Genomic DNA, 17418 nt, shown 5'->3' on the forward strand with positions numbered 1-17418 from the left:
GACACTGAGAAGAAGGATTTACCTGGCATTGCTGTAGCAGATTCTTTGGGCCCCTGGAAATAAGAGTTAGAAGCACTAACTGCATAAAAAGACTACTTAAAGATTCCACAGTGGGTTTCCTATAAGGCAACCTCCTTAAAAGGGTGAGTTGAAAAGAGAATCAAAAGGAAATACACCCCAAACCACAGACTAAGATTACATGGCCGGAGTTGTGTCCCAGCTTTGTCACTTATTAGCTGTGATCTTGGCAATGTTAATTAACCTCCCTGTGATTGTTGCTTTTTCAGAAGATAGAGGTGATAATAACTACCTCATATGGTTGTTCTGAGATAAAATAGCGTAATTCGTGTACAGCCCTTAGAGTAATTCCTGTCGCCCAGCAAGTGCTAAGTCAACAGTTCTACTTTTGTTGCTGCTGATAGTGGTGGTAGATTTTCAGTTTGGGAAATTATTGAATCTTTTAACCAGTTAACCCAGTTAATTAAAAAGAGACAATAAAAACAACTTAATAAAGTTCCTTTTAGTGCAGCAATTGAATTATAATTTGGGTTTTAACTGAAATTAAAACTTGATGTTACTTGTCTCTGAAATGAATGAATAAATGCAAATATTCTTTAGAGCTAGAGGTAAGCCCTGGAAATAGGCCTGGTACTTAAAGACCATTAATTATATAAACATTGATTATATACTAATTTATTGAACACCTGTTACATGGTAGATTTTATTCTAATTCAAGTATAGCATTGGGATTAGATAAAGGTAGTTTTACAAAATCTTTAGTCAAGGAGCAGTAATAAAGAATAAATGTGGTTGTTTACCACTTGCATGTTTTCTGTCATACTGAAAACTCATCATCATCACCTTAGAATTAGAATTCTTTGGCTTTTGTTAATTCATGAAAACGAACTTGATTTCTTTCCTAAAGGTATGCATATATTATTACATTTGACCTTTGTGTTTATGCTTAAGTACTTGGGAAGGGTTTAGTTATAGAAGGCTCTTTGTTTACAGTGCTAACATCTTACGAAATATTAAATAGAACCTATACATTCATAATAGCTTTCTGTAAATTCTGTTGTGAGGATGATAGGCATTTCCTTAAAAACGTGAGGAATGGGCAGTGTATTTTGAAAAGAATTTAGTTGCCTTCTGTTGTTAATTTCTTAGGCATTTCTTTTTGTTGATTTACATAGCTAACTGAAACATACCACATGTGTTTTAGCTGTTTGCCCAAATAAAGCTGTATGCTTTGAATGCTGATCTCAGAACTGTGAGGCTATTTATATAGAAGTGAGGTTTGAGGTTTTGTTTGCTTTCTTTTTGTCTGTTTTTTGGTAGTAGAAATGCATTGAAACATTGTAGATTCCAAATTCAAAATACTGTGTGGTGCCTTTCCATGTGACTGTTCACGTCTAGTAGTTCTCATTGTAAGAAATGCTATATATAGGTTGTGATTGTAGTAAGTTTAGTGTTTGAATGTATCAAGTTGAACTTGACCCTATATAAATGTATGTTTATCCTTTTACAAATGAAAAAAAACATTATGTGCATAAAGGAACTGTGTTATCTCTGGTTCTTCTCTTGGGACTTCTTGGTTGGGGACTTAGGCTGTGAAGCAATGAAGAAGATAGTTTGACTCAGTCACACGAATTATGTAGATGATTTCACAGAGGAGAAGGTATTTCATCTGAGCTGAGAAGGGTAGAGAGACTTAGATAGGCCGATTAACTAGATGAGCTAGGTTTTAAGTAGAGTAGAAGTTCCCATGCTACCTTGGTTCAAAGTTTCATGCTTAATGTCTCAGTCTTCACAGTACCCTGTCCTGAAGAAATAACTCAGAATTCCGTTTATTAGTTTAGTCCTAAAAACATAGTTAAGTATTTATGTTCTAACAACTTAGTAGCCTTTAAACAAATACCACACATATATTGGAGGAAAAATCTTTTTATTTCATTATTAATCACCATTATCTACTAGTGTGGTATCTTTGCCAGTTGAACACTGCAGTTTCTTAAACTTTAGAGTCGGATGGACACTGCCACCTTTATTTACTTACTGTTTGTTTTACACTGATATTTGCCTAATATTTGCTTTTTATTAGAGCAACTATCAAAAATAGAGCTTTTCAAAGATACTGTCTTTGAAAGGAATATAGAATAATGAAATGCCTCTGCCAGTAGTATTATGGCATCACATGTTGAGTATGAAAAACAATAATATAAATTGTTTTGAATCATAAGGGAAGAATATAATTATTCTCTGGAAATAAGATTTCATTTAACAAATTTAATCAACTTACTGTAGCAAGTAAAGTTACCTGTTTATATCCAAAGAAGGAAGTAGTTTACTCTTCTCTTTACTGGATATATAAATAGATGTTAAAGTTCTACAGTAATCTAAACTTGGACTGTGCTAGGGAATTATACATAAACTGCCCTTTGGGAGATCTTAATATTGAACAACGAAATGTCTTATTTTTTTTTAACTGCTGTGTTCACATGGATCAGGTTTGTAAGGGTTTTTGTTTTTGTTTTAAGATTTTATATATTTATTTGAGAGAACAGAGAGAGAGCTCACATGAGTGAGGAGGGGCAGAGAAAGGGAGAAGCAGACACCCTGCTTGAGCAGGGAGCCTGACGTGGGGCTCCATCCCAGGACCCTGAGTAATGAATGACCTCAGCCAAAGGCAGACACTTAACCCACTGAGCCACCATGTGCCCCCCGTAAGGGCTTTTTTTTTTTAACATAAGTTCATAGAACTTACATATATTGAGAAGTACAGTGTTCTAGCATTATGGACACAGAGAAGACTTTAAAGGTAACAGTGAATCCAGAAATAGCCAGATCACCTAAAAGAGGTAAATAACTTTGTTTTAAACTGATTCATGTATGGGGCAGCCTTGGTGGCGCAGCGGTTTGGCGCTGCCTGCAGCCTGGGGTGTGATCTTGGAGACCTGGGATCGAGTCCCACATTGGGCTCCCTGCATGGAGCCTGCTTCTCCCTCTTCCTGTGTCCCTGCCTCTCTCTGTGTGTCTGTCATGAATAAATAAAATCTTTAAAAAAAATAAAATAAACTGACTTATGTATACTTAGATGATCCCGTCTTTATTTTTGTACTTATGGCATGTAGAAATAACTTGATATTGGAAGAATTGTTGGAGGAAGGTAATTTGATGACTCTCAGTAGCTCCTGATTCACTGTGAGCATTTTTAAAAGTTGGTAATTGACCATAATGTTGACATTGTGAAGGATGGGTAAGTTGTGGGTATTCAGGCTCACTGTATTTATAGTAGTGAAAAGAGTTGTATTTTATAAAGTCCCTATATACTATATGTGTTTTTTTTCTTCTAATATAGTTCCTGGTAAGTGCAAGCTGTTTTAGTTTTGTCATTCTTCTTCTTTTACTGTTGTCATTCAAAAAGTATTCTACTGCAAGGGGCTGCTTTATTTATTTATTTATTTATTTATTTATTTATTTATTTATTTATTTGAATGATTTTTTTGTATTTATTCATGAGAGACACAGAGAGAGGCAGAGACACAGGCAGAGGGAGAAGCAGGCTCCCTGTGGGGAGCCTAATGTGGGACTCCATCCTGGGAATCTGGGATCATGCCCTGAGCCAAAGGCAGACACTCAACCACTGAGACCCCAGGTGTCCTGAGGTTGCTTTACTTTAAAAAAAATTTTTTTTTTTTTTTTTTTTTAATTTTTAAGTGATCTCTGTATCCAGTGTGGGGCTCAAACTCAGAGTTCAAGTTGTGTGCTCTACCGACTGAGCCAGCCAGGTGCCCCGTCTATGGATAGGGGCTTTACACAAAAATAGGTTATATGGTAGGGAGGAAAAAAGTGAATAAATGTTTTTTTGGTTATGGTCTATTTTAGAGGTCTTGATCTAGTATAACTTAAAAAATTCTACATACCTTTTTGTGCAGGCATTTTAATATGTGTAGTTTTTAGTGCAGGCACTCATACGACCTTATTGGATTGTAGTGGGTTAATCTAAGTTTTAGTAGTAAATAGTAAAAAAAAAAAAAAAAAAATGCCTTAAACTTTTTTAAAATTTTAATTTAAGGGATGCCTGGGTGGCTCAGTGGTTGAGTGTCTGCCTTCGGCCTAGGGCGTGATTCTGGATTCCCGGGATTGAGTCCTGCTTTGGGCTCCCTGCATGTAGCCTGCTTCTCCTCCCTCTGCCTGTGTCTCTACCTCTCTATGTGTGTCTCATGAATAAATAAATAAAATCTTTTAAAAAGATAAAAAAAAAAATGAATAAAATCTTTTAAAAAAAGTTTAATTTAAAACCTGTATATTTATTCATCAGTCTTTTAATATAGGACCATCACCATTTCCTTGAATATAAGTTGTTTGGAATTCAATTATGCAATTAAAAAGTCTAGATCTTAACAGTGGTATTTAAACTTCACACACTTGAAAAATACACAGGTGTTACTTTTCTGGAATTCAAGAGAATTGTCTTTAGAAATTCTGAAATTCCAGACTCCCTTTCACTCTTTTGTAGTTATGTCATACATTTGATAGTTTCGTGTGTGTATGAGACTCCTGTTTTTCAAGCTTTTGTGAAGCATGTAACAAGAAACATCTATACAACTCTTTTCTGCGCTAAGAGCTTGTCATTACATGTAAATATAATTATGTTGACCCAGCTGGTAGAGACAGACATGTGGCTATAACACAGTGTGTTATACAGAGGGTAAGGTTATTCCAAGGATTTATTAGGGAAAGGTTAGTTAAGAGCTAGTATAGAATTCTATTTGTAGTTATTTTACAAGTGCCAGATAATTGGTATAGTAGGTGCTTTAGATACATTCTTTTCTTTCATTTAAGCAAAAGCCACCATATTCACATTTTACAAATGGTGCTTTAGAGAAGTTGATGTTCAAGATCAAATGCCAAGAAGAAAGTAGGGGCTTTAACTTAGGTTTATCTTGTAACAAGGGTGCATTTTTTTTTTTTTAAGATTTTATTTATTTATTCATGAGAGACACAGAGAGAGAGTGGCAGAGACACAGGCAGAGGGAGAAGCAGGCTTCATGCAGGGAGCCTGACATGGGACTCGATCCCGGGCCTCCAGGATCACACCCTGGACTGAAAGCGGCGCTAAACCACAGCCATCCGGGCTGCTCACAAGGGTGTGTTGTTCCTCACCATCCTCATTCCTCATCTCCATGTAATTCTCTTATGTCTAAGTATTTGTAAAGTTTTCCTAGGTAATTTGGAAAGCAGTAAATCTTACTACTCAAATTAAACAATGCTAGTCATTTATGATAAACTTGGAAGCAGTTACCAAAAATTTCTTTGGGTCGTGCTGAGTCAAGTTTTGGATTCTTTAGAAATGCAGTTTTGATTTATCTGCATGTGTAATTACGCTAGAATAAAACCTATACTTTGAAAGGTAACCAAATCCTAACAGTATTGCAAGAGCACTACATAACTAGGATTTTCAGTGTTGGAGCAGGGATTGGTTCAAGACATGGTTGCTGATTTCACTTAATATTGTTCTAGAACAGTAAATATAAAGATGCTTTATTATTTTTAATGACTGTATATTGTTTCATTCTTTTGATGGACACTCAGATTTGTAGTTTTTGCTATTAAAAACACTGTCCTTAGTACCCTCTTAGAAAACCTTGTGTACACATTTTTCTGCAAATGCGCAGGTATATATCTGAAATGAATTACCTTCAGATGAAATTGGTTGAGTCACAGGGTATGTTTGAATTTTATTAGATTGCCAGATTGCCTTTTATAGAGATTTATCTACTCTGACCAGTAAGGAATGAGCAAATGAGTGTCACTTTATGTATCCTTGCCCACAGTGTAATATGGAACTTTTCTTTGTCAGTATTTTAAGTGAAAAATGGAATATTATTGTTTTAATTTGCATTTCTTTTATATGAAATTGAGCATCTTTACATGTATTTTTGAGTCATTTGTGTTTCTTTTTGGATCTGAGACTAGTGCTTTCTCATCTTTCCAGAATTATTGCTACTTGCTTGACAGTCATTTTTGTAAGGGGCTATTTTAAAATGCATCCCAATCACAGAGAAGGTAAATTTGAAAAAAAAAATGTACAGTATTATGGGAGTAATAAACTTGGTGTTTGTTCACATTCTTTGCCCATCTTTCTGTGGTTGGTTAGTTGGCCTTTTTTATATTGACTGTAGGAGCTTTTCACAGGATTAGCATTCTGGATATAGGTTGCAACTTTCTTAACAAAATTGGCATTCTGAATTTAAGTTCCAATTTTTGCTCACTTTACCATGTTTCTTTGTTTATCACACATCATGCCATGCAGAAACTTGAATTTTATACAAGTGTTCTTAATTAAAGATGTATTCAGTGTATTGAATAATTCTATGAATCCATGTGTTTTAGTTTTTTGTTTTACACATCTTGGATCAATATGGAATTTCTTTAGAGAGATATAAGGCTTGAGATAGGGATTTAGGAAGGTTCAACTGTGTCTCTAAGCACATTCCTACACCAGGGAACATAATACTAAGTTATTGGGAATTGTTTCCCCCTATAGACAGTTTTTCATTACTTGACATTCATTAAACTTACAAATAATTTGATACAGATCAGAGTTCATTAAACAATTTAGAATTTCTGGTGTACATTTTAGGAAACCATTTCACCTTTTTGTGGTTCTTTTTTCTTTGAACCAGGCAAGTTGAGGAATTTTTCAAAAAATTCTAAATATATGTAAACACAAAACTAAACAATACCTTTGTAGTCTGTAATGTTTTATCATACCGTGTTCATGTCGGAATTGATGATATTGGCTAGGATCAGGGTTAGCAGCTGGCTTGTAGTTGTACTATGCTATTTGCACGTGCCTGTTGCAAAAAAAATACTCAAGCTATGTAAGCTCGTACTACTCAGCACACAAATTATTCTTACATGTTTTAATATTTTGTGTATTTTATTAATTAGATAGTAGTCATGGTTGAAAATATCAACTGTTTCTGACTTATTTTTCAGGGATGTTTTGCTGCTTTAGGCATCTACTTAATCTGCCTCTTGTTTCACTTGATTTAGGCTAGTGATTCTAATACTTTAGCAAGCATATTAGAATCAAATACATGAAAGCTTGTTAGAACAGATTGCCATGCCTCATCTTCAAAATTTCTAAGTAGGTCAGGGATGAGACCCAAGTTTTGTATTTCTAACCAGTTCACAGGTAACACAGAAAACTTTTTAGTGAGTCTTTGTTTTAAAACAGAAACACTGGATAATAGGGTATCCATTCAAATGTAGAGTTTGACTCTCTTATGCAGTTTAGTCTGTTATTGAAACTTCAAAATTAGGTAATCACAAGTTTTATTATTGTGACACTATTTTTTGTGACTGATGCCTGAGTCTGGTTAAATATTCCATTAGTACTATGGAGGGTATAAAACGTAAAAGGGAAATGGCTAAGACTTTTATAGGATGTCCAGTACTTGGTTCTGCCTTTTTCTGTGCTTGGTGTTTGGTCACTTTTTTTTTTTTTTTTTTTTTTTATGATAGTCACACACACAGAGAGAGAGAGAGAGAGAGAGGCAGAGACACAAGCAGAGGGAGAAGCAGGCTCCATGCACCGGGAGCCCGACGTGGGATTCGATCCTGAGTCTCCAGGATCGTGCCCTGGGCCAAAGGCAGGCGCTAAACTGCTGCGCCACCCAGGGATCCCTCCCCCCCCCCTTTTTTTTTTTTAAAGCAGGGAGCTTCATATATCTAGTAGTATAGCAAATCATTGGGTAGCTTCCCTTTTTTCTTGAGGTTAATAAAGGCTTTAATTACACACACACACAATGCCACACATAATTTAAAAAGGAAACAAAAAAACAAGCAAAAACTGTAAAAGACACAGGTAAACATTCGTTCCAAACAAAACAACAGAAAGAATCAAGTCACCCTGAACACAAAAAATATCACCTCAAATGTGCCATAGTTGCCAGTAAATCTGGTAGTGGCTTAATTAGGCAAAGCATGGGACCTTTCCTTCTGTTTTTTTTTTAGCATGAGTAAACAACAGTGACAAGGGCCAGAGAGTCTAGATGGAAGGACAATCAGAGAGGGAGGGAAACCTGGGGAGGATAGGTGTGTGGTCTTGCTCTCAGCCTCCCCTCTGTTCTTGAAATGGGCCAGGTCAGTTGATTGGTCTCTGTTGTTTTGACATTTGACCTATTGAACTTGTTTGGGTCTTAATCCCCTCTATCTTGCCAGTGAACAGCATGTCTATAGTTCCAGCCACTTAATGTACTTTAAGAAAAGTCCAGTGTTCCTAAAATCAATTGCTTATGTTCATACTGGCACACTTTTTTATTTAAAACTTCAAAACTTCACACATACAGCACATACAAAAAAATTGAGTATGAATATGATACAATGGAAAAGACTGCCTGAAGTCTAGTAATCAAAGCATGCTGGTAGGAGTCTGTGATTGTGGCGATGTACAGCAAAAGAATTGTCCCCAAACTCAAGGTCTGACAAGCTAGTTTTCCGATAAAAATATGTATGTTTCTCAGATGTTCATAAGATATACCAGCAGAGACAAAATTAGAATTTTTGAGGTGACACATGAGAAAGATGTTAGATGGCAGAAATCTGCTCATTTTGGAACACTTAAAGAGAGGATTATTCAGAAATAAAGCAAGATGGGGAGGAGGAGGAAAAGGACATAACTGTTTTGGGGAAACACTTTTTTATCTGACTTGCATCTGGTAACGGGTTGATTTTTCTAAAAATTTCTATATAGAAGATACAGATGTATTTGGGAGGTCTAGCTGTTTCCCTGATTTAAAACAAAAGGCCAGCTGGGGTGCCTGGCTGGCTCAGTTGGTTAAGCCTCCAACTGTTGATTTCATCTCAGGGTTGTGATGAGATGTCCTGTCCTCCACGCTCAGTGTGGAGTCTGTTTGACTTTCTCTCTCTCTCAATCAATCAATAAGTAAGTAAAATCTATCTAATCAATCTATCATCTATCTATCTAATTAAAAAAAAAAAAAGGATGCCAGTAGTTCAGTCAGTTAAGCTTCTGCCTTCAGCTCAGGTCATGATCTCAGGGTCCTGGGATTGAGCCCTGCTTTGGGCCCCTTACTCAGTGGGAGGCCTGCTTTTCCTCCCCCTCCTCCCCCCCCCCCGCCCCCCCTTGTGCTCTCTGGCTCTCTTTCTCAAATAAAAACAAAAACAGGATCCCTGGGTGGCTCAGCGGTTTAGCGCCTACCTTCTGCCCAGGGTGTGATCCTAGAGACCTGGGATGGAGTCCCATGTCAGGCTCCCTGCATGGAGCCTGCTCCTCCCTCTGCATGTCTCTCTCTCTCTCTCTCTCTGTCTCTCATGAATAAATAAATAAAATCTTTAAAAAAAAAAAAAAAAACCAAAAGGCCATCTTAACAGTTGGGTCAATTAAATCAGGGCAAAAAAAAAAAAAAAGTTATGGCTAAGAGCATCCCCTGCAGTCTTTTCAGAGGATAAAGAAAGGGAAGAGTAGTACTGTTTTAATATTAACCTGTTTTTGGTAGATCACAGATGAGTTTACAAACTACTCCCCCCCCCCTTTCCAATCTCCACCCCCACACTAGGTAACTTTTGCTGTTGTATTTATATGTATATTTTTCTCGGACTTTGAAGAGATTGTATTAGTGTAGGAGGGGCCCAGCAATGGGCATCAGTGTGCTGATACCTAGTCTTAAACTATTTAACTGGTTTTGAGACCCTGGGAAAGTTAACTACTAATAGTGAATTTCCTACATTGGAAACGCAGCAATATTGATTGTATTTTTAAGAGACCGTTCAACTTTATTTATTTGAAAGAAGGAGAGAGCTTGCATGCATGCGTTGGCAGAGAGAATCTTAAGCAGACTCCCTACTGAATACAGAGCCTGACTCAACTTGGGGCTTCATCCGGACCCTGAGATCATGACCTGAGCTGAAACAGAGTCGGACACTTAACTGAGCCACCCAGGTGTCCCTACAGGTGTAATTTTTCCTGAAGCTCTCTGTTGCACAGACAGCAAGCTTCCTATGCTCCTGTGATGCAGTAGAGGTAAGAGTAGCATCTCATAATTGGATCACTGAGTGATGATCAAGTATTGAGACATCTGTTAGGAGTCTATCTCCGGAGTCTGGAAGTCAGGCTTAGTTGACTATTTAACATAGTACGTATTTTATGCGTAGTTTCTAATAAAACAAGGCAAATAGTTCATTAACGTACAGTATCTCTTCTGCCATTTACAACATTTCCCCTCAGAAAAATATAAAAGAATGAGTATTTGGGTTAGCTGTGCTTTTGAATGCCTCTCTACCTGTGGTGTCTGAAGGTTAAGGAATGTATGGAGGAAAAAGGTCAAAAAGAATGGCTTTTTTTTTTTTTTTTTTTAATGAGTTTGAAGGAGTTTTCAAGTTAAAGCCTGATACTTTTGTCAGTTCTGTGACTTTTTCACATTTTTAATATGTGAGACTGAGGCACATTTTTACAATCTGAGAGTCTTATAAACTGGTAGCAGTTTGGTGGTGGTTATTGCCTGTGAATGCTTGAACTTGATCTACTTGTACATCAAATAAGTAATGTGCTACTGTTGAAACTATGTGTACTGGGTTTATTTACTAATTAAAATGTTTTCAGAAAGATTACAGTGGGATTCCATGTTGAATTGAGTAAGCTTGGAAACTGAACAGCATGGTGTAAATTTTATAGTATTTAAGCAAATACTTATCATTTGAAGAGTCACTACTAGTTCATTTCTTTTTTTTTTTCCCCTGCAAAAGACCAGATGAGGTCTGTGGGATCTGAGGTAGTTACTCACAAGTAGATGGAACTGTATTATGTTTTGCTATTGAGATGATGTGCAAAAGGATTGCCTATCTCATGTCAGTAATTAGCAGCTGAAGTCAGGAGAAATTACTAAATGTTCTCAAATAGATCAGAGATAATTTAAAGTAGCTAGAGGCTATAGCTGATTCATGCACTGCACCACACTGTCGTTAAGGCATTGAGTCATAGTTTAATTGGCACTGTTTTTTCTTTCATGGTCTTAATATAAAATAATCTTGCAGGTAATGCAGTGTCAACTCCAGAAATGTAGTTTACTTTTAAAAATATGATCAAAGAAGAAAGAAGCCTAAAATATATAGAATAAGGATGGATTCGTTTGCCAAAAGCCTTAATAAGTTTAGAATTAAATTCAAGGGATGTAAGGAGAAGGATTCAGTTCTGCTGTACATTGTCAATTTGGTGAACTTAACTGCTCCAACAAACGGTATTAACTAGAAATACCAAGTTGGTCCATGAAAGATTAGGTTAGATTAATTTGTGAAAAATAAAGACCCAAAATAGTGAAATCATAAATGATGACTTTACATTTTTATACTGCTTTTAAATTTTAAATAAAATCATGAATTTAATGAACTGTGACCTTAGCATATGCAGGCCGACTTTGTTTTGTACCTGTGCCAAACTAGGGATAGTTGTTTTGTGTTAGTGGCAGTAGCAGCCAGAATAGAATGGATAGGAGGAGATGCTGTTTATCTTGAGCCTTCTCTCAACCTGGTTTCCCTCTCTGGTTCATTGAGTTAGTGGATTTCTTTTGTCTTTCATACTTATTTATCAACATCTCTATATTGCACATGCCATCCCTTATTCTGTTCTTTTTGTGCTTCTTTGCCATCGTTTCATTAGGTTGGGTGGGGCTGGGGGAAAGAAATGGTAGACTTTTGTGCTGTCTCAGCCCTTTTGAACCAGGGAAGCCTATTGTTAGCTTAAGTGAGGAATTACTAAGGCTTTAAAGAAATGTACATTTGCATGTGGTAACATTTTAGTGATATGATGTTACAAAACAAATTGGTTTCTTTGTTTTGTAGGTCGAACTTTTAAATTTTGTTTTGCATTTAAGTGATGCATTTGTGTAAAACCATGTAATCATTATATTCAGTAATCAGATTCAATCTTAATGCATTTCAGTATTACAGTCTCACTTGACAGAATTTGATAGTGTATAACACGTTTGATACTCTTAGAAATTTTTCTTGATGCTTAATTTTGCGATTGATCATGAAACAATAACACATTGGTTTTGAGAAAAATTTAATTTTGATTTACCCGATCTCTTTGCGTGTCATGGAGTTTAGTTTTTCAAATGCCCTAAACGAACCTTGACCAACTTGTTTACTGTGAATATAGGTATATGACTGATGGGATGTTACTTCGTGAAGCTATGAATGATCCCCTTCTGGAGCGTTATGGTGTAATAATTCTTGATGAGGCTCATGAAAGAACATTGGCTACAGATATCCTCATGGGTGTTCTGAAGGAAGTTGTAAGACAAAGATCAGACTTAAAGGTGAAGTAATTTTTTTTTTCTTAATCATCTCATTAAAAATAGGGGTATGTATAGAAAACAGAACATATGCCAATCACTAAATCAACTATAATATATCAATTGTAAAATAAGGAACAATAAGTACCTACATTGTTATTTTTCTTTGTTTCTAATATATGTAGCTGTGTCTTCATGTGTTTTTACTTTGATTCCACTTTCTAGTGATGTATGTATTTTTAGACCAAACCTTTTCCATTTCTAACCCACCTGACTTTTTTGTGTTTTAATAACATGGTAGTTTTGTATCCCTGCTGCTCACCGTCCCCTTCATTAAATACAGAAACCTCAAATCTTTGTCCTGCCCCAACATAAACACACCCATTCTAACTCATCATGTTGGGTAGTAGGAACAACTATACCCAGAACAAGCAAGCCACCCATCAGAACTCTGTTCACTTAATCTAGTTGGCTTGAGTTTTTTTTTTTTCTGTCAGTCCTACTACTACTGCCCTGGCCAGTGTTACTGTTTTGATAAGGGCCTAAAACGGGCTGAATTTCTGATCTCTCTGCCTCCCAGAGTTTATGAAGTGCCTCTTTTTGCTGTTGTATATACACCATTTATTGGAACTTAGACTCATTCTTTGATTGTTAGTATATGTGTTATAGAGGGATTTTACACTGGGGGGCAGAAAGATTCTGGGTCTTAAAAAATTGTTATCTTAGTATGTTTTTGTTTAAATTTATTATTTTAAAGAATGTATTTGAAGAATGAGGAGTATTCCCATTATTGATTAAATGTTATGAGCTTTTGAAATTTTCATTTTGTTTTAATTGAAGTATAGTTGACCAACAACAGTGTTAATAATGTTAGTTTCTGATGTACAGTGTAGTGATTGGCAATGACAACTCCCTGTTACGCTGTGTTCACCTTGAGTGTAGCTACCATCTGTCACCATGCAATGCTATTACAATACCATTGACTATATTCCCTATGCTATGCCTTTTATTCCTGTGACTGACTTACTCTGTAACTGGAACTTTGAAACTCCTAGTCTCCTTCATTCATTTTGTCCATCCCTCCCTGGCAGCAACCAGTTTGTTTTTTGTATTTATGAGCCTGTTTCTGCTTTTTGTTTTTTAGATTTCATATATAAGTGAAATCAGGTATGAGCTATTAAGGTTTTTTGGAAAGAAACTCAAAGTAGAATTTACTCTGTAGTAGAATGTTTTATGAGGGAGCCTTCTTTTTAAGTAAATTTTTAATGGGTGCTATAATGTTTGAGTTACATGGAGAGAGGGTGACTGTACAGTCTTCATCGCTCTGTATTTGGAACAGCCTTTTGGTGACTGGCTTTTTACAACAGTGTAGAAAATCCCTGTTTAGCAATTTTTCTAAAGAAGTCATTCTTATTAAAGGTGATTTGGAAAAAGAGAAAATTTATATCTGTGCCACTGATGTTTTTCTTTTTTTCTATTTGCATTTCCTGCTCTTTCCTGTGTGTAAGGTTGTCCTGTTCTGTCTTAATAAACACAGTAGTAATTGTGCTATTTATTTATGTTGTCTTTTACCCTTCCCTTTTATATATTATATAAATCTTATGTAAACATAAATATGTTAAAACAGTTTATGAACTTTGGGCCTTCAGGTGTTATTTATTTCTTATTATATACTGTGTTCATTTCTAATTTTTTAAAAATGTCAGTAACTCTTTTATCATAGTTCAGCATTTCTGTATTTGATTTTTTTTTTAAGATGTATTTATTTATTATTTTAGAGAAAGGGAGTGTGTGCAAGGCAAGGGACAGGGGAAAGGAGACCTTCAAGCAGACTCCCTGCTTAGCCCGAGGAGGAGATGAGGGACTTGCTCTCAGGATCTTGAGATCGTGATCTGAGCTAAAATCAAGAGTCGGATGCTTTTTAAAAATTACTATTTTTACTTTTGAAGATTTTATTTATTCATGAGAGACCCACAGAGAGAGGCCGAGACATAGGCAGAGGGAGAAGCAGACTTCCTGTGAGGAGCCTAATGTGGGACTCAATCCCAGGACCTTGGGATCACAACCTGAGCCAAAGGCAGATGCTCAACTACTGAGCCACCCAGGTGCCCCAAGAATTAGATGCTTATCTGAGTCACCCAGGTGCCCCTGCATTTGATTTTTTTAATCATTTTTGTAGGTTTTTTAATAATTGAGATATATATAGAACATAGACATTACTTGTCTTTTTTTCCTTAGGACCATGTAAGAATCCTTGAAGACTGCTTCAAATAATTAACTTTTGTGTTTTTTTGTTTCCCCCAGGTTATAGTTATGAGTGCTACATTAGATGCAGGGAAATTCCAGATTTACTTTGATAACTGTCCTCTCTTAACTATTCCTGGACGTACACATCCTGTTGAGATCTTTTATACTCCTGAACCAGAGAGAGATTATCTCGAAGCAGCCATTCGAACAGTGATCCAAATTCATATGTGTGAGGAGGAGGAAGGAGATCTTCTACTTTTCTTAACTGGTCAAGAGGTATTAATTGTCATTATTTGCTTAATTATTTAGCCTTTAGCATGTTAAATTATACAACAGCTTTTAAAATCTAAGAACATGGTATATATTAACCACGTATTTCTTATCCCAAGGTTTAAAGATTTTCTTCAACTTGACTGTATTTATGTATGAAGCATTATAACCCCTTTTTATATGTACTCTAAGAATACCCTTTTATACAATTGGTGTTTGTTAATTATCCTAAGAATGTTACGTGCTTTTAGAATTTCAAGATTTAGCAATTGCAGTTTTCAACTTTGGAGATACCTGAGTGGTAAGTGGTGGTGTGATAATTTGCAGCTTTGCTAAAGCATAAATTTGAACCACACAGCTGCAGTGAAATCATGTTGTCCTAGTCAGCTTGTGAGTGAAGTTGAGTGGCTTCAAATGTTTGTGTTTTGATTTTGTCTTCATGTGTTCACTGAAGATTAGAAGGAATCAGTGAAATTTCTTAGTTGGAATTTACCTCACTTTGACAGGTTTTATTCTCAGGTGTAGATTTTTTTTTTTTTTTTTTGTGCTGCATTTTTTAAAACTTGTTTTCCACCGTAGGTTTATAGGTGTGCTATGAAATTCTCAAGCTAAAGTTCAGGAAAAAGCTATCTGGAGAAGACCATTTCAGAGAGCCTCTTACTGGAGGTTTTCTTAGAGCTTGTCCTCTGTTTCAGTAGGCTTTATGAACTTTCTAGAATGTATTTTTCTAACATACATGCAGTTCCACTTAGAAAATTTCCACTTACTGATTCTGATTCAGTAGGTCAGGTGTAGCCTGAGATTCTGTCTACCTAACAAGCTCCCAAGTAATGTTGAAGCTCTCCAGGGTTGAGTGGTGAGGTTTTGGGGTAGTGCTGTTCCATCAGACCTTTTGTTGGTGCTGAACATGTTCTGTCTGCCGTTCAGTATGTCACTCACCAGGAGTGTATGGCTTTTGAGGATTTGAAATGTGGCTGGTGAGAGGAGGGAATACATTTTAATTTTATAGCATTTTAATTTAAATAGCTACATGTGCCAACCTTCCTCCAGTTTCAGTTTTTGTATGGCCCACTAGTTAAGAATTGTTTTTACATTTTTAAGCAGTTGTAAATAAGAGCAAAGAATGTGCAACAGAGATGATGTGTGCATTCAAAGCCTAAATTGTTTTGGCCCTTTACAGTAAAAGGAAAAGGTCTGACCCCTGCCCCAGAACATTTTTCTCAAGTGTGATCATTGGACAGTCTACTTAGGAGAGAAGAGTAGAAGAGTTTGTTAAAAGCAAGTTCTTGGTCCTGTTCCAGACTTGCTGAGATAGGTGAAATCTGAGGCGAAAAAGGAATCTGCATCTTCAATGAGGTCTGTGGGCCATTTTTATATTTCCCTAGGTTTAAAGGTCATTGTCCCAGAGGAATGTTTAAACCAGTATAATTCCTGTAGTACATTAATGACACAACTGTAAACAGTGTTGTGGGGAATTGCTCTAATTCTCCCAGATACAAAAATCACAGGTCTTCTGTGACTGCCTACCTCCATTGGAATGTGAATTATTTTATTTGTATTCAATTTCTACAGGAATGCTTGATACACATAATATTCCAGCAAAGGCTGTTGTTTTAAGAGCTATAAATGTTGCGTCATTTCTTTGTCCTTGCATTTCTTCAGTATTTGTATGATCTATGATTTGTACCCCCATTGGCCACAATGCTTTTTCTGTAGAGCAGGTTTTTTCAACTTCACTATTTACATGGTTGGCCTATCAGTTTTTTTTGTTGTGGGGTAACCTGTGCATTGTGGCATCTTTGGTCTTTACCCATTACATGCGGTAACATTCTCTCCTCCAGTTGTAACAACCAAAAATGTCTGCAGAAACATTGTCACATGTCCCCTGGGTAGAAAATCATTCCCAGTACAAAATCATACTTGTTCTTTTGGGAAATAAAATGTGTTGCAAATTCACTTTTACAGATAAACCCTCTGTTGGTACCTGTCTTTATTTTTATGCATTTTGAATGGAAGAATTTTTATAAATTTTAGAAGCAAGAGTACCAAATGCTTTTTTGAGGGCATAAAAATGGTATTTATGCAATAATGCAGCTTTAGGCATTTGAGGTATTCATCTTGTCCTTTTGTGCCTGGTCTCTAGTTTCTTGATTCATATAGAGTGCTGTGTAGTGTATTTTCTTAAATGACTTTTTAAAATAGCCATTATGTTCAGATAACTAAGCATATTAGAATTTTATCAGAAATATCAGATGATCTCATGGTGAGAACCTGAAAGGCTTTCCTGTGATTTAACTTCTTGTATTTGGCAGCTATCCCATAGTTGGGGAAAGGAAGGGAGTAAGCCCCATGGTTTTCAAATGTGTGCTTGAGTACATGTTTTCCAATAAAGTTATTAACTGTAACTGTGAATAAGGTTTGCATATGTCCTCTTACATTTTTAAATCACCTTTTGTTGGGTGACTAGTCTTTAATTTGAAGATCTTCAGGGAGAAAGTATCAGAGTACATAATGTATTTTGTTTCATTGATTGTTTTTAGTAGAGTTGAATTAAAGATACATAAAATATTACTGTTTT

At 36.0% G+C, this 17418-nt stretch overlaps 1 protein-coding gene across 1 annotated transcript in view; it reads left to right on the top strand.

Annotated features, from left to right (window-relative positions):
• DHX15 (DEAH-box helicase 15) overlaps positions 1–17418 on the top strand; it is a 59572-nt gene that overhangs the window by 17350 nt on the left and 24804 nt on the right. The window contains exons 4-5 of the mRNA XM_077880920.1: positions 12188–12347; positions 14628–14846. Coding sequence (XP_077737046.1) covers positions 12188–12347; positions 14628–14846 — 379 coding nt within the window. The remainder of the gene's footprint in view (positions 1–12187; positions 12348–14627; positions 14847–17418) is intronic.

Source organism: Canis aureus, chromosome 2 (genome assembly GCF_053574225.1).
Source record: "Canis aureus isolate CA01 chromosome 2, VMU_Caureus_v.1.0, whole genome shotgun sequence".
Classification (NCBI taxonomy): Eukaryota; Metazoa; Chordata; class Mammalia; order Carnivora; family Canidae; genus Canis; species Canis aureus.